At 43.6% G+C, this 18,108-nt stretch overlaps 1 protein-coding gene across 3 annotated transcripts in view; it reads left to right on the forward strand.

The window, feature by feature from the left end:
* The window catches only part of FAM171A2 (family with sequence similarity 171 member A2), an 87,723-nt gene extending 71,309 nt beyond the window's left edge, over window positions 1-16,414 (forward strand). The window contains exons 9-10 of one of the 3 annotated variants that reach the window (XR_004536744.1): window positions 13,934-14,138; window positions 15,703-16,414. Coding sequence is in view for 2 of the 3 variants with exons in the window: in XM_033917783.1 (XP_033773674.1) it covers window positions 13,934-13,968 (35 nt within the window). In the remaining variant the exon portion in view is untranslated. Of the gene's footprint in view, window positions 1-13,933; window positions 14,830-15,702 lie in introns of those variants that run through there. The other 2 variants (XM_033917784.1, XM_033917783.1) reach the window with 2 other exon arrangements.
* Window positions 16,415-18,108: the final 1,694 nt, after the last annotated feature.

Consider the following 18,108-nt stretch of genomic DNA (forward strand, 5'->3'; position numbering starts at 1 on the left):
GGACCCGACATGGTAAGTGTTTTGGTGTGAAACCTTCCAGGGTCCGTACTAGTAGAGCCACAAGATATAATAATGCTGATTTCTATCCATATAAAATCGAAGCGCAGCCAGCGCCATGAATCTAGCACTAGCATTGCTTGGATGTGTCAGTTATTACATTACATTACATTACATTAGGGATTTCTATTCCGCCATTACCTTGCAGTTCAAGGCGGATAATTTGCATTGTTTTGCATTAAACTGGGTATTGAGATCATTGCTTCCACATTTAACATAAGAACAGCCTTACTTGGTCAGACCAATGGTCTCACAGGTGGCCGATCCAGGTCACTATTGCCTGGCCAAACGCGAAAGAGTTGCAGCATTCCATACAAAATCTCAAAGAATAGCAAGATTCCAGAATCCCAGAGAGTAACAAGATTCTAGAACCCCAAAGAATATCAACATTCCATGCTACCGATCCAGGGCAAGCAGTGGCTTCCCCCATGTCTTTTTCAATAACAGACTATGGACTTTTCCTCCTTTCTTAAAACCATCTACGCTATCCTCTCTTACCACATCCTCTGGCAACGCGTTCCAGAGCTTAACTATTCTCTGAGTGAAAAAAAATTCCCTCCGATTGGTTTTAAAAGTATTTCGTTGTAACATCGAGTGTCCCCTAGTCTTTGTAATTTTTGACGGAGTGAAAAATCGATCCACTTGTACCCGTTCTACTCTACTCAGCCGTCTCTTTTCCAAGCTGAAGAGCCCTAGCCGTTTTACTCTTTCCTCATACGAGAGGAGTTCCATCCCCTTTACCATGTTGGTCGCTCTTCTTTGAACCTTTTCTAGAGCCACTATATTTTTCTTGCGATAAGGGGGACCAGAATTGAACGCAATACTCCAGATGAGGTCGTTTTGCTTTTGGTTGCCTCCCTCTCACCGTGGAATTATTTGGTGAACTTCCTTTGTTTTGTTTCCGTGTAGTCGCACAATGTCAGTGTTCAGTAATTTTGGTTTTAACACACCAAGTGGTCTATCAGACATAAAATAACTTGCAAGGCCAGCAGATGTTATCACAGATGCTGTAGTGTTTCCCAAGTCAGTCAGGTCTTCAGGATTTCCACAATGAATATGCCCTACTTCACTTGCTTATTCACTGTAGAAATTCTGAAGACCTGACTGGCAAGGGAGGTACTCCAGGCCCAACTTAGTAGTATGATCACAAAGAAAATAAGTCTGGCCATCAAAAGGATTACAAAATCTTGTATTTCCTCTGTAATTGAGCATCTGGAACATCTAAAATACCCCCTGTACAGGGAAGAATCCAGGGTGGACCCAAAAAAAATCTGTACCTCTCGTGTATATCACACACCGCAATTCCTTAGATTTCTTTGCTGTATGTCACTTTCAACTATTTTGGTGAATTTATAGGAGCATTGATTGTAATGAAACACACAAGTTGTCTTCCTTGTCTCATCATTTCTTAATAAAAGTTCCTGGTTATTAACAAAAATTGAGTGTATGCCCTTTTTACTACTGTTGTGGAATAGCCTCATTGAGCAAGCTTCTCTCAAAATTGTTTAGCTTTCAGTTTGAAATCGGCACGATAGGAGCAAATTCTCCTAAAACCTCAAGGGTAGACTACTTTTAAGACGTAAAGAATAAGAATCAGTGTAGTGTAGTATATATGTGTTTGTCAGTTGGTTTTGAGAACCCAGTGATCACAAACAATCTGTCTTAATGCCTGATGAATTTTCACATCTAAAAATGCAATTATTTTAAGATCATATTTCACATCAAACTGAATGTTAGAATGGCACGAATGTAACCACCATGCAAACTCAGTTTACTTTAGACCATAAGAAAAATATATCCATAAAGCAGATCCAAAGCCTAATATATTGAAAAAATATTGAGGGATAAACCCCATTTCATGTCAAAAGCATTCATAGTTAAGTAAAATCCTCAATAAAAGTAAAAAAAAACCAAAACCTTCCAAATGGAGAAAAAAATGCATAAGTGTAATAGTGGTCAACTACATCAACAATTCCATAGGGTCCAGATGTAGGTGAGGACATTCCTTTAGTACCTCCTGCTGGAGAAACAGCAACATTGCACTTTGCAAAAGAGCTAAAAAAAATAGAGTTGCATCTTTAAGATCTAGATAAGGGCACCAAAGGTTGAAAATAAAAACAATTTATATATACACAGGTCACGCAGGATTTTTATGTCTTTTAAAAAATTTATATTCTGAAGGTGTAGGAAAACCCTGTGAGTAATTCTGTGTAGTCAGAACTCAGATGATTTCCATTAGATCTTCAATTAGAGAACTCTCTTGAAAAATCTAAAGCTAAACTTAAAACTTTTCTCTTTAAAGACACTTATTTTCTTTAGTACCAGCTCTCGCTTTTCAAACCCTCAATTCTCGTGAAGCCTTGAAACACCAAAACGCTTCTCTTGGAAGCGATCCCCACCCTAATGTATCACCATTCTCCATTAATTTTACTTTGATGTACTTCCCTTTTGTTCCATGTACATCAATGTGAACTCGTCTAGTATTTTTAATATTTGTTAAGATATTGCTTTTATTCACCTTTTTTAATCTCATTATATTGTACACCGTTTAGACACTTGTTTTGATAGACGGTATATCAAAAATAAAGAAACGTGAAACTTGATCTCGGATGCTCAGACAATTCCGTTTAACTACTTGAGTCTGGTAATTGTCCACTAGTTTCAGAAATGTAATCCTGCTGGTCCTGGAAAGATGACGGGACAAAAGCGCGCTGGACAAAGCCGCGCTGACATTTCAGCCCAGACAATTGTGCGCAAAACTCCAGTGTGCCGCTGTAAAAGTTAATTTTAAAGAGCTCCGACGGGGGTGTGTGGGGGGGGGGGTGAACCCCCCACTTTACTTCATACTGTTTGCGCAGCCGTTGGCTGCCATTGGGGGGAGTGTGGGGGGTGCAATCCCCCACATTATACAGAAAACTTAACTTTTTCCTAAAAAATTAGAAAAAAGTTAAGTTTCCTTAATAATGGGGTGTTCCAACCCGCCCCCCCCACGGCAGCATGAACACTATTAAGTAAACTGGGGGGTTCCACCCTCACACCCCCCATCGAAGCTCTTTAAAATTAACTTTTCCGGCGGCACGCTGGAGTTTTGCACGCAATTGTCTGGGCTCAAATGTCAGCGCAGCTTTATCTAACACGCGAATGATTGTGAATCTCCTGGAAAATACCAGCACCCATCCCCTCCTCTTATCTGCACTCCTAATTACTACAGAGTTCAAATTTCATAAATTTGTTAAAGCAATGGAGTCATCATAGTAAAATTTGGAATGCAACAGGAAGAGCATGCTCAAGAATGTATAAATCTTGGATCACTGATTTCTTAAATGGAAAGAGGTTGGGACTTGTACACTGCCTTTTAGCGGTTTAGCCCAAACCAGACCCGGGGGGAACCCACCTGATTTCTCTCATACTAATGATATTTCGGGTGAAGAAAAAAAATTGTTTCAACTGCAAGTAACAGAAAAAGCTTTCAAAATCTATTCTTATTTGAAATGCTTTATGTAATGAGAGACCTTTTGATAGAAGGTAACTGAATTTTAGTTTCAATTAGCTACTGTACAAAAACTGGCTCCAAATCCTTTTTTCTGCCCAGTTGTGGTTTGGGCCAAAAGACTATGGCCATGGTTTCAATTTCAGCCAAAACTGACCGTGTTTTCAGTAGAAGCTGAAAATTTGAACTTTGTTCTATTTGTCTCCCTCCCCCTTTCCCTTTGAACAGGAGTTGCCTCCCCCCTCCTGTAGGTGCTCCCCTTGAGCCTATCTTACAATCCCTGGTAGTCTAGGAGTATAATCGGGGCAGGAGTGCTCTCCATTTGCTTCTGCCCATGCAGACTCTGCTTTCAAAATGGCTGCCATGGCCTTTAGTGGCAATCTTGTGAGCCTGCTGCAAGAGGTCATGGCCGCTATTTTGAGAGCAATGCTAACATGAGCAAAAACAACTGAGGATCACTCCTGCCTTGACTATACCAAGGTATTGTAAGGTAGTCTGGGGTGTGACCCTGTTTGTGCGCCGATACCTCTCCTCTCCCTCCCTCCCTCCCTTCCCTTCCACCATACCTTTTTAATTTCAGTGCAAGCAGCCACGTTGGCTTTGTCACTCTCTCTGATGTCACTTCCTTGACCCATGCCTAGGAAGTGACATCAGAGAGAGTGCCGAAGCCGATGCGGACAGTAAGTTGGTGGCTGCTCGCGAAGGGGAAGAGGTGCCATCTCTCTGAGCACCGCTCATCCTCGCTAAGCCACTGTGTGAATTTGTGTGCAATGCAATTCTAAATAATGAAGTTATGATCTTGCATAATAGTTTAATTGATAGAGTACTCCAAGTAAATGCTTTTGATAACAAAAGTTTAACAGCAATTTGAAGTCTGTAAATTTGGGATAAGCTCCTTAGCCTATCAATGGAGAGATTATTAGTATTAAAACTTGCTATATCGCATGTACTGGTATTAGAGAATGACACAGGGACAAATTTTTCCCTGTCCTGTCCCCTGAGTTTTGTCATTGTCCCTGTCCCTGCCTCATTCCTCTAAGCACTACCTTAGCCGCACAAGCCTTGAACCTATATGATTTTAAAGTGTTGGAGGCTTGTGCAGATGAGGACGGAGCTTGCAGGATTGGGGCAGGAAAAGGGAGAAATTTGTCCCCATGCCATTCTCTAACTGGTATGACAGGTCTAAGCGATATGACTTCAGCTGTCATTCCAAATGTGGCACAAGGTCACCCATTGTGAAAACACTGTGGCTTTTAGTTTGTTTTCATTAGCTGAGGTTCATATATACGGCGGCTATTTTGCATAGAAACAAAATATAACCCCCACCCCCCTTTTTTACCAAATTGCGATAATGGTTATTAGTGCTGAATGCTTTGCGCTGCTCCCGTCGCTCATAGGAACTCTCTGAGCTTCGGGGGCAGCCTGGAACATTTAGCGCTGCTCCCTGTGCTAATAACCGCGATCACAGTTTAGTAAGAGTGGGGGGGAGGGGGAGTCTTTTATTATTTAAATGATATTCTGGCTTGGATACTATTTGGGCAGTTCTAAAGAATTTCCAGGCTTTGTTGGGTATGTTGAAGATGCAGCATTTTAAATCACACAGAAGTTGGATTTTATGGGAAAGGAGCCTGCAGCGATTGTTTCCATGAAAGAAGTATTGGCCAGCTTATACAGTTTGTAGGGAAATATTACAAAGAAAATGAATTTTAAATGCTAGAAAATAATTTGAGAACTGTATTGCTTTTGGATTGTAATTTTTCGGAGCATGTAGTCCTCATGTCAATGTGCTTTTGTTTTTTTTATATACTGGATTGTACATCAAGCTGGTATAAATGTCACAGTAGAGACCAGTGTCTGGACTCATTTACCCTATTTTTTGTAAAGGATTTATACAATGCTTCTTAATCAATTTTATACCTAAACACAAAATGGGACGTCTGTTTCATATTTACATTTTAGGAGACAACGCAAAGTTTTTGGGTTCCCACTTTCTAGCATCCACAGTGTATTCCTAGCTAATCTTTGGTAAACCGCATAGAATTTAAAGGTAATGCGGTCTAGAAATGGATTTTTATGTTATGTTTGTTACTTGTGCATAATTTAGGTAAGCATAAAAACGGTAATCATGATTTTTCTTTGACATGTTCTCACAGGTTCCTGTCTCAGAGGCATAGGAACCAGCTCTGGGGATGCTTGAGCACCCCTAATATTGAACAAAGTTCTTGACCGTGTCCAGGGGGGAGGCCATTTCTATTGGATTTAGCACCCCCCCCCGATAACTCTTAAAAGTTGGCTCCCGTGCGCTGAGGATATTTAACAACATCTGTGTTACTTAGACATTGAGACGTCCTGGTTAAAATGGCTGCAGTATTTGGGATTTCAGGGCAATCTCCAGTGGATTTAGCAGAGGGCCACCCCAACTGCAAGTTCTGACAACACCCAGTGGGCCTCACTGATTCACAAAATAAAATGTTTAGTTTCAGCCAAAACCAGGCGGTAAAGTTTTCATTTTGGCCCAAAGTAATTTGTTTCAGTAATAGATTCAGTTTGTCGGCCTCTACCTTTTTATAGAAGTATCTCTTCAGTAAGCGTTAAACAAGGAGATGACAAAAAAATCATAACTACGGCTCTCACTTGCCAAGGGTAAGTTTGAGGACAAGTATCTTATTGGGGAGTGTTTGGTGCCGTGTTTAAAGCTACAGCCTCAGCACCCTGAGGTTGTGGGTTCAAATCCCACGCTGCTCCTTGTTACTCTGGGCAAGTCACTTAATCCCCCATTGTCTCAGGTATATTAGGTAGAGGGTGAGCCCACTTAGGCTATAAATGGTACATAAATACTTAAATAAAAAACTGTGATGACTTTGGTTATGCCATGTATCTCTTCTCTAAATTTGAAAGTAAAAAAAAAAGATCATTTGTGGACCAATCAGAGGATAGATTGGTGGTAACTTGGTTAGATTTTATGATGACTGCATGCTCTCCATTATTTGATTTCTCATTATGGTAACATTTCTTTAATATCTGAAAAAAGTATTTCTAGTTGAAAGTGGTCTACTTTTTTTTTTCCCCTGAAATTTGTTAAATTGCATTTTTTAAATCTTGTGTCTTCATAGTCCCAGCCGAGATCTGGGCAGTTTGAAGTAACAGAAACATCAGATTTAAAGAGCATAGATTCACAATTCATTTCCACTGGGATACAAACTGTTCATCCGCTACTGGGGTGCTTTATAAATCTGTAAATTATAAAAACCATTAAAAAAAAACCATTTCAAAACCTAAGGAAGCAATATTGTTGAACCTAATGATTTGAATGTGGCAATAGAATGGCAAGCCACATATGTAATGTCTCTTTAAAACAATAATGGACTTGTGATATTTGGGCCATGTTAGGCCTTAGATTGTGTTGCAGTGCTAACAAAAGTGACAAGGTGAAAACGTTCATACTCGGTGGGATTGTTGAATGCCATTTATGTTTCAGATAAGCTCATTTTTGTCTGTTTTGCAGTTTATAGTCTCTGAGGCAGTCAGTCAGGTTAAACAAGATGCCCTTGTCGAGATTTTCTATATGGATGGAAGAGCCACTCTTGACAGTTGTTGCTGACAAATTTTAATCATGCTGATTAAGACATTGCAAGGCGAGAAGACAGGGGGAGAAAGGTGGAATAATAACACTCCGAAGATAAGTGAAACTTTTTATTATTTTTTTAAATATTAATATAAAATGTTGCTTGAGTGATGGATATTAGAGAATGACTTGGGGAAAAAATTTGTCCCCATCACCGCCCTGTCCCCGCAGCATCCATACAAGCCTCAGTACTGCAATATTTAGCTTATTCCTTCCTTATAAATCAAAGTTCTGGCTGCTGAACTAGAGAAAGATGTTCAGCTGGCAGGGCTTTGTTTATAAATTTTTATCAACACAACTAATATACTATATCCTAAAACAAAAAAAAGAACTAGAAATTTTTTTTTCTATCTTTGTTGTCTGCTTTCTGCTTTCCTCATCTCATTCAATTCCTTCCATCCACTGTCTGTCTTCTCTCTGTGTCTTCCATTTGCTCATTTCCCCTCAATGTCTTCTCCCCACTCTGTCTTCCACATTTCTCTTCAGCATCTTCTTCCCACTCTCTCTTCCCCATTTCCCTTCAGTGTCTGTGGGTGGAAGCTTCTCTGATGCAACTTCCGGTTGCATCAGAGGAGAAGCTTCCGCCCACAGATGCACGTGACTTCAGGCAGGCTCCGGCAGCTTCAACAAGTTACTGTAAACTTAAAACGCGCCTGAAGGTGGGAGGGAGATAGATTTGGCTGGTAAGGAGGGAGGAGGCCATGCGTGATGGGTAACCGCGTGCATTCCCTCCCATAACTGCAGGGACAAGGCCATTCACTCCATGGGTGGTGGATGGCCTTGTCCCTGTACCCGCAGTGAGCACTTCCCACCCCACCCCCACCATTTTGGCAGCTAGCCACCGTGTCATTCTCTAATGGATATTAAGAATTCTGGTGATTTTTTTTCCTCTCTGTTTAGGGCTTTTGTATTGTCATTGAGCACTTTTTTCTGCACCTGTTTGATCAAATATTTATCTGATATTAGACTATTGGAATTATATTGCTCCTAAAGTTCAAGAGGGAGAGAGAGTACAAAATAATCATAAATTCACCAAGTCATTAAAAAAAATAATCACACATTACTAAGTACATGACACAATTGCCTTATGAGAAGGAAAACAAGAAAAACGCTAAATCCTTCTGCTGTTACTCCATATGAAGCAGGCAGGCCCCCCCCTTAGGTCTCCAGTATTCACTGCTTTTCAAGCAAAATAAGGGCCAGCACGTCTGAGAAGAAAAGCTTGATGAAATACCGCTAGACATACCGGTTGGTTTGTTTTGTTTTAGAAAAAAAGGGAATTCTGCCATAAGGCTGACAAAACAATGGCAGTAGTCTATGTTTTTCAATTCCAGGGCCCATAAACAATATAATGAATGGTGTAGCCCCCTCTTCCTTTTATAACCCCAGCTGTGCAGCATTCTTCACCCTCTCAGGATGAGGTCAGTGCAGACACTGGCACTAGCGAAGAGTGAACCACTGCACAGTGGGTCACTTCCTCTTCCTGTAACAGACCAGACTGTTTATGTGAACTGCAATCTTGCATGTGCAGAATTCCACCAGGAGTAGAGTAGGCTGCCCAATCATTGTTTCCAGCCTACAGCAAGACACGGATTTCCAAAGGGGGAAAAAAAAGCTGTGTCTTAACTTGAAAATGCTTGCGTTACCTTGTCCAATAAAAATTTGAAAGAGGCCTGACATGATAGAAACCTTCAAAATCATGAAGGGCATAGAGAAGGTAGATAGGGACAAATTCTTCAGGCTGTGGGGAGCCACAAGTACAAGGGGGCATTCGAAGAAATTGAAAAAGGACAGATTTAGAACAAATGCTAGGAAGTTCTTTTTCACTCAGAGGGTGGTGGACACATGGAACGCGCTCCCGGAGGCTCTGATAGGCCAGAGCACGCTACAGGGGTTCAAGGAGGGTCTAGATAGGTTCCTAAAAGAAAAGGGGATTGAGGGGTACAGATAGAAGTAGAGGTAGGTTATAGGATTAGACAGAAACCACTTCACAGGTCATGGACCTGATGGGCCGCCGCGGGAGCGGACCGCTGGGCGCGATGGACCTCTGGTCTGACCCAGTGGAGGCAACTTCTTATGTTCATGCTGGGATTCCCTAAATTTGCATCCCTTTGCAGCAAAATTGAGAAGAAATTACTTTATAATTGAAAATCCATCTTACTTTAGAAACCTTAAAATTTGTGCTCATAAATTTAGGTCTGCCATTCATTTACATAGATTTATAAGGCTAATACTGAAAATCAGTGCTAAGCTTCTAACCTTTTCTGTGTCACCTGATAGACCAGTATAGTTCTTTACCAATGGGTTATATCTCACTGTGACCAGCAGGTGGAGACTGAGACCAAAACTTGTGTATTAGGTGAGGCTTCCTCTTCTCATCCAGTCTTTCTCAGTCTCCAGCAGTGTGGTAAGACTGAGAAAGACTCTCCCTCTTAGGGCTGTTGGAATTTGTTTAGGACTCCTGTGTTCCCTTTTTGTGCCGGACGGAGCTTGGACGGGTCCTGTTTGGGGATCCATCCAATCTCAGGGATATCAAGCCTGGAGGGTCTCGTGCTGGGTCCCTCCCTCCCTTCCTCCTCCTCCCCGCATTTTTGTAGAGGTGCATCAGCTGACAGCCTGGCCACCTGACATACCGTGCCAGTTGAGGGTGGTGCTGCCTTGAAGTCCCCAGAGGAGTGTAAGTTAGAGTCCCTCCTTAAGCAGAGTTTTGATGTAACAGCTCTGGCAGTCCAGGCATCGATGTGTGGCGAACTGGTGGCTTGGGCGTGTTTTCGCTGGGCCGAGCATGTCCTTGACTGAGAGTCTGATGATTGGAATTCAGTAGAGCAGGAAGTTGCCAAAATTGAGATGGGTGCTTCTTATCTCTCTGATGCCATGTATGACCTCTTGTGAGCTTCTGCCAAGTCTTTGGCCTTTGGAGTGGCAGCACGCCGTACTTTGTGGTTTCGTGCATGATCGGCAGATGTGGTGTCCAAACCTAAGTTGCTGAAATTCCCATTTAAGGGATCTTTCTTGTTTGGTGAGAATTTGGACAAGCTGGTTTGGCAGCTCAGTGTCTCGGTCACTCAGCTCAGAGCACCTAGTCCACGGAAGAGGCGTCATGGTCGATCAATGTTCTAGAGACCAGAGCCATCCATCTAGTGCTGTTAGCCTTCCAGTCCTTCCTGATGGGCAAGTCAGTCAGGGTTCTTTTGGACAATGCCATGGCGGTGGCCTATGTCAATCATCAGGGGGGCACCAAGAGCACTTTAGTGGCACAGGTGGCTCTGCTTATGATCTGGGCAAAGTCTTATCTTCAGGACATCTCGGCCTCCCACATAGCAGGCGTGGAGGATGTGCAGGCGGACTTTCTATGTCGTCACACTCTAGACCTCGGTGAGTGATGTCTAAGCCTAGCAGCCTTTCAGTTAATAGTGCAGGCCTGTGGTCAGCCCCTCTTGGACCTGATGGCCACAAGTGTCAATGCCAAAACACCCCACTTCTTCAGTCGGCGCAGAGACACTCAGGCCGAGGGGCAGGATGCTCTGGTTCAACTATGGCCAATGGAGGGTCTGCTGTATGTGTTCTCTCCGTGGCCATTAGCGGGTAGAGTTCTTCTCTGCATTGTTCGACATCCAGGCCTGGTGATTCTGGTGGCCCCGGCGTTCGTGGTATGTGGACCTGGTTCGTCATCTGGTGGCGGATCCTCTGCCTCTCTCGTCTGACCTTCTGACTCAGGGTCCCATTCCAATGTTTGATCCGGGTCCTTTTTGTCTTATGGCTTGTCTCTTGAAAGGGATCACCTAGGTAAGAATGGTCAGATAAAGTAACCCTTTTGGGGGTCCTGGAGACTTTCCACTTCTCAGGCTTATGGGCGGGTTTGGTATATATTTGAGGAGTGGTGTGCTGTGCATGATGTGGTATCTTTTCGCACTTCCCTGTCTACCATCTTAGAGTTCGTGCAGGATGGCCTGGACAGGGGCCTGGCTTGGTCTTCTCTCCGGGTACAGCTTGCGGCCTCATCAGTCTTTCGTGGGTTGCAACGAGGTCAGTGTCTAACTGTCATTCCTGATGTCGTTCGCTTCTTGCGGGCAGCCAAATTGCTCAAGCCTCCCGTGTGACTATCTGTTTCATCTTGGGATCTTAATCTGGTCTTGTCCGTGCTGGTGTACCCTCCTTTTGAGCCTTTGGATGCTTGCTCATTGAAGGACCTTACCCTTAAAGTGGTCTTCTTAGTGGCTATTACTTCTGCTAGACGTGTTTCTAAGCTGCAAGCTTTCTCTTGTAGGTCTCCCTTCCTGGAGTTATCTAGGGAGCGGGTTGTGTTGCGGCCTGTTTCTTTCTTTCTGCCAAAGGTAGTTTCTCCTTTTCATGTCAATCAGTCAGTGTTAGGTAGTCATGAGTGATCTTCTGAGCAGAAACAGTTGCGCAAGTTGGATGTTGGTCGGGTCCTTCGCTCTTATGTGCAGAAGACCCAGGAGATCAGGAAATCAGATCATCTCTTTGTCCTTCTAGCGGGTCCTCGTAAGGGTGATGGCGCTTCCAAGGCTACCATTGCGTGCTGGATTGAGACTATTGCTTCTGCATACGTTCTTCAGAAAAAGATTGTTCCAGCATTTCTCAAGGCTCATTCCACTATTTATAAGGCTGCAGTTTGGTCTTCTTTGCATTCTTTTTTGTCATACATTACCAGGTAGATGTTCAAGCGCGTCGGGAGGCAGTGTTCTGGTGTCAGCCCTTCGGGGATTCCACCCTTGATGGGTACTGCTTTGGTACAACCCATCAGTAAAGAACTATACAGGTCTATCAGGTGAAACAGGAGAAATTAGGTTCTTATCTGCTAATTTTCTTTCTGTTAGCCTGTAAACCGGTATGGTTCCCCAACCTATCTGTCTTTATGCGGTGATTGCGGGTTTTGCTTGCGTGCAGATTTTGAATTTTTCTTTGGGGTCTAATATTTTTCTAGGGCCAGGGAGATATAAGAACAGCAGCTATGGCTCACCTGGCGAACTGTGGGGACATTTTCACTTCAGGTTTTTCGTTCTATACATGTTCCAACAGTTGTTACTATGTGTTTGTTGTTTCTTAACCTCCTGTTCTGAGTGTTTTTACTATTCTCAGTTAGTTTTCCTAAGTTCTGCATGGTTATTCAGCAGACTGGATGAGAAGGGGGACCTCACCTACTATACAAGTTTTGGTAAGTCTCCACTTGCTGGCCACAGTGAGATATAACCCATAAGTAAAGAACTATACCGGTCTACAGGCTAACAGAAAAAAAATTAGCAGGTAAGAACCTAATTTCTCCTTCCTTGCCCTACATGGGCCCCTGTTGCCACCTACTTTTTATGCTGCTGAATTTAAGTTTATTGAAATTTTGAGTAAAAAATTTACTAAGGTTATTTAGGAGCATACATGCTTTGACTAGTGGGCTCAGAGAAAAGGTTGGGCATAGATAGCTTTTCTTTCTTCAGTGAAGGTGGAGTTGATTAGTCGAGAGACTATGGGAACTCCCCACAACCATTTCCTAATGGCTATCTGCACGGGGCAGGAGCGTAGGAAGATTGCTCCTGCCCTGAAAACCAGCTAGACCACCAGGTAAGGCCAGGATGCCGGGGGGAAGGCAAAAATATGGGGGTGTGGGTTTCCCTCCTCCCCCCCCCCAAAAAAAAATCGTGATTATGTGAAATCGCGAGTAGGGAAACCACGAATGGGGAGGGGGAAGTGTAAGAAACACTACTAGACACCAAATTTTATTGTCTTACACAAAGAGCTAGACAAGCACAGTACCTTTATTCTTAAAACTTGGCTTTCCTCTTCCAGGCTCAGGGTATACAGTACTCCCCTGAAATTCGCGGGAGTTCCATTCCAGGAGCACCCACAAATTTTAAAAAACCGTGAATACGGTTTTTCAGCTGATTGAAGGCAGGAGAGGGCAGCTGGAGTGCCGGCGGGTGCTTAAATTGTACTTACGAAGCCGGGCACATTTTCCGACCGCCTCTTCCTGGTGCTAAAGTCATGGTTACGCCAATCAGGAGCTGCTTTGATACGCCAGATAGCGTGTCAAAGCAGCTCCTGATTGGTGTAACCGTGACTTTAGCACCAGGAAGAGGCGGTTGGAAAATACCGCAAATTACTGAGTCGCGGGGGTTTACTGTAAGCGTATTCAGCCTCGTGTGCTGGACAGTGGTGGTGAAGGACTCCTCAGGAATTAGCAGGACAATTTTTCATCTTAAGCAGCACTAGACTTTACTTTCCAAAGCAGCAGCTTGCCTTGCAGTGCTTGTGCTAACACTCACCTTTACAATTTCCATGCAAACCTACCTTGTGCTTTTCCTTCTATTTTGGATATAGAAATTAAGGAGGGTGCAGTTTGAAGAGATGAAAGCAACCACAGTAGCTTATCTGAGCTAAAGGTTCTGTCACTTCATTTCTAAGATGGCAGGGTTTTCTTATGGATTAGAGCAACTTAGTTCAAGGGCAGGGGAAAGTGAATCAAAACTGGTGTTTGTTCTAGAGGTCAAAGCAAGCATAACATACCAACAGCTACTGAGTCTTTATCATAGTTCTTGATGTGAAACGTGGCTTTTACCTATGCACTCTATCACCCACACAGCAGTGGGAGGTGGATGTTATAACCATCTCTGCCCCTGCCATTTGAGGGAAGAGGCAAAACTAGACCAGTCTTTTTTTCTTTTTAAGCTGTAATTGTAAACCTTTATAAAATTGTACTGTGAAAATTACCTGCAAGTGTTACAGTCTGTCTTTTGTTTCTTTTTACCTAGGCAATGGGGAAAAACCACTGCCCCCCAAAAAATGACCCCTAAATTCCCCCCTTCTGCTAAGAAGAGAGAAAGCTGGAGTGATACAGACTTTATTCAAGAAGGGCAGCGGAGACCCAAGCCCTGCTCTGGCATTAACAAGTCTCTCCATTCTATCAGGAGAAGGTCCCTCACCCCAACCTTTTTACCACATCCTCTTCTCTGTGAGGTGCTAGCCAAGAGACAAACATACAGCCAATTCTATGTGGAAGTTAAAACATTTTTGTTTACATGCCTGTAACTATTTATTGGGTGGTAGCTAATTTGTTTTAGGGGAGGGGCACAGAATAATTCTCTTCTACTCAGTTCCGTGATAGTGGTATTTAAATGTTCACAAGGATGGGTACAAGTCAGGGTTTAAGATACGAGTACAAAGGTTATCAGGGTGCTTGATTTGTAACCATGGCGTTTCCACAGTATGCCCAAATACCATTTTGCTTTGGAAATCCAAATTTAAAAAAAAAATTCTTCGAGTCCACACCCTGCATTTAGGGAGAAGACATTAGGCTTTATCTGCTAATTTGTACGCTGCCATGAACAATAGAATATAAATATTTTGCTTTCCTTTAGTCCATGCCACAGGGATAAATTTGTCCCCGTGGGATCCTGTACCTGTCCTATTCCTACAGCCTCTGTTCTCATCTGCACAAGGCTCATGCCTGTTTTATCCTCTCGTTTCTTCAGACATTAACAGATTTTTGTTTAATTTATTCACTTTTTTATACTATTCTCGCAGGAGAACTCAGAACGGTTTACATGAATTTATTCAGGTACTCAAGCATTTTTCTCTGTCTTGGGGCTCATAATCTATCTAATGTACCTGGGGCAATGGGGGGATTAAGTGACTTGCCCAGGGTCACAAGGAGCAGCGTGGGTTTGAACCCACAACCTCACGGTGCCCGAGGCTGTAGCTTTAACCACTGCGCCATACTCTCCCCTGCTGGAAAGTATGCATTCCTATGAGCAGGTAGAGACTGAGAATTCCTGAATTCTAAGGGAGCCTAGAACTGTGCAGTCCCTCAGAGAGCCAATATTAATGTGCAAAAAGCATCCTCACTATCCTCCCGCTTACTTCTTGGATAGAAGATGTACCATTCGTACAGTAGACTTAAACCAAGTTATATGAGAATTTATACCATTACAAAAAAAAAGGAAATTATAACCTTATGAAGACAAGAAAACTAAATGGTTCATAGACATAATCGCGGAAGACAAAGGCGCGCGCCGACAACTGAGCGCAAGACGGAGGCGCGCGCCAAAGAAAATTACTGTTTTTAGGGTCTCCAACGGGGGGTTTTGTTGGGGAGCCCCCCCCACTTCACTTAATACAGATCGCGGCGGCGGCGTGGGGGGTTGTAACCCCCCACATTTTACTGGAAACTTGACTTTTTCCCGAAAACAGGGAAAAAGTGAAGTTTTCAGTAAAATGTGGGGGGTTGTCCCACAACGCGGTGCAATCTGTATTAAGTGGGGGGGTTCGCCCCCCACGCCCCCCCGTCGGAGCCCCTAAAAACAGTAATTTTCTTTGGCGCGCGCCTCCACGCTGCGCTCAATTGTCTGCGCGCGCCTTTCTCCCGGCGCGCTTTTGACCTGACACCAAACTAAATTAACGCCACACAGGCTTGACTGCCCCATAATGCAAATGACCATACAAAATATTGAATCTGGGTGGGGTTTGGAGGGACTAAAGGAAAACAGATTGGCAGGCAAATACCTAATTTCTCTTTCCTTAGCATCCCTCTAGATTGACTCCGCTAAAGACTGATGAGCATCATCAAAGCAACGAAATCATGGATGGGATTCTTGGAAACCCATGGTCAAAACATGAGCACTGGCCACTTTCTATGGAGCCTGAACATGCTTGTCAAGGAAAACCAAACCTCCACTCTGCAAACTATCTAAAGGTGGCACCATGGAACACTCAGCCCATGAAAACAGTGGCCTCTGGTGGCATTTGCCTTAAGGGCTTCGGGAACTGGAATGCTGCCTAGGTGATGTACAGACACTTATCACTTCCTTAATCCACCATGCAGTAGTAGCATTGGATGCTACACTTCCCCTTCTAATAGCTGAACTGTGGCACTCTTCTATCTAATATAAGTATTCCTTCAATACTCACTTTTCTGACATCAAGCTTCTGCAACTGATGGTCTTGTTCCGAGCCCTTATTCAACCCCAAGGCTGGCAAGGATACAGTCTGGTTGATATGAAAGAAAAGGTGAAACTGGATGCAACCATCTTTTTCTTTAAAAAAAAAAAAAAAAATCAAAGTGTTCCCTGCACAAAGGTCTGCAACTCCAAAATGCACCAGGCTGACAAAATGGGCAACCAGAAAAAGGCTGCCTTAAAGGTAAGCTCCTTAAGCATATAGCCCAATGAAAGCCATACTAGGGCCAACAGATTAAGGTCCCAAGCAGAAAATACGTGGATGGGGGGGGGGGGGGGGCAGACAAATTCAGGCAGACTCCTTGAAGAAATTAGACTGCATCCAGGTGAATGCCTAGAAGTGTGCCTTTCACACGCCCCCCCCCCCCCCAAAAAAAAAAAAAAAAAGGTGCTAGCGCTGCAACCTGAACCTTGAGAGACGCAAGAGGCAGCCTTATATCCAACCTGACCAGCAGGAAGTCCAAAATCTGAGCCACCAAGGATTGCAAAGAAAACCACCATGTGCTCTTCAAACCAGTTTTTGAAGATATACCAAATCTGAATGTTGGCCAAGGACATGAACCTCTTGCAGGCTCAGAGCACGATGGCAATCATTTTACTTGAATAACTTATGTTCTTAACCTCTCTTCCCTAGCTGTGCCTTCTCAAGAGCCAAATCATAAGACAAACTGAACCGTGTCAGGTATCCTGACCAGTTCCTGTCGCAAGAGACTTTATGACAATGGAAGCTGTGATGGATCCTCCTTTACCAGACATCAGATCTCCATCATCGATTTCTTCCTTAGTCTGAAACCACTACCACAATTGAGGCATCTTGGCATTCATTTGTTTTGTACAATCAGTCCCAAAAGACTACAGAGCAAGCCAGAGGGATACAGTTGAAGCAGAGCATCTATGCCCTCAGATCCATATCTTCCTATGGCTGAAGAACTGAGGACTTTCACATAAGATCCATCACTAAACAGCCCCACTGGTGCACAATGAAGTTGTATACTTCCTGGCCCACACGCCATTCCCTTGGATCCAGGTCATATCTGCTGAGAAAATCCACCTGACGTTTTCATGCCAGTTATATGAGAGGCCAATAGATCCAATAGATGATGCTCTGCCTAGGCCATGAGCAGTCTGCTAGCACCTGACTGACATATACCACAGTCTTTGTGTTGTCAGAGAGGACCCTTATGTCCTCAATTAGGCTGGAATGTCTGAAGTGCCAGCCAAATTGTCCCAGTCTCCAGCCTGTTGCTTGACCAACAAGCTTACTTCCTGGATCAGAATCCTTGCATCAGACCAGCCTAAGGAATGGGCATCCCAGCTCTTGAAACTGGCAGCTGTAGTCAGGACCTAGACCCTTGGTTTGACTGGGAGTATGCTGCCATGACCTCAGATGCCCTGCTCCCACCTCCTCATTGGCAACCACACTTCTGAGAACTGTTTCTGAAGATACTGCTTGGAAAGCAGAGACTATTCCAGAGGCTTCATATGAGCCTTGATCCTCTGAACTACTTCCACAGTAGCCATCCCTCAAACCCAGCACCTGAAGATAGTCTTGGGCTTATGGATAGCTCAATGAGAGAAGACGGAATCTAGGCCTACAGCTTCAAAATCTAGATGGTAGGAAAGTTCAACTTTGCAACATGTCAAAATGCATCCCTGGGTATTCCAAGAGCTGAGAACCAGATGCCTCTTCTTTGGATGGACTACCCAACCTGGGGACTCCAGGAACTGACCTACCTCCACAGTGACTGACTGCTCTTCTGGCAAGATTTTTATCCAAAGCAGCAAATGCAGATGTACCAAAATGCCCTCCTTGTGAAGGACTGCCCCCACAAGCACCATCACCTTGGAACATGTTCAATGAGCAATCGCTAGGCTAAAAGGTAGCAAACAAAAGTGATAATGCTTCCACCAAAAAGCACAACAAAGGAACATGAAAAATGAAAGTAAGCCTCTATTACGCCCAGAGAGGAGAA

The sequence above is a fragment of the Geotrypetes seraphini genome, chromosome 13 (assembly GCF_902459505.1).
Source record: "Geotrypetes seraphini chromosome 13, aGeoSer1.1, whole genome shotgun sequence".
Lineage (NCBI taxonomy): Eukaryota > Metazoa > Chordata > Amphibia > Gymnophiona > Dermophiidae > Geotrypetes > Geotrypetes seraphini.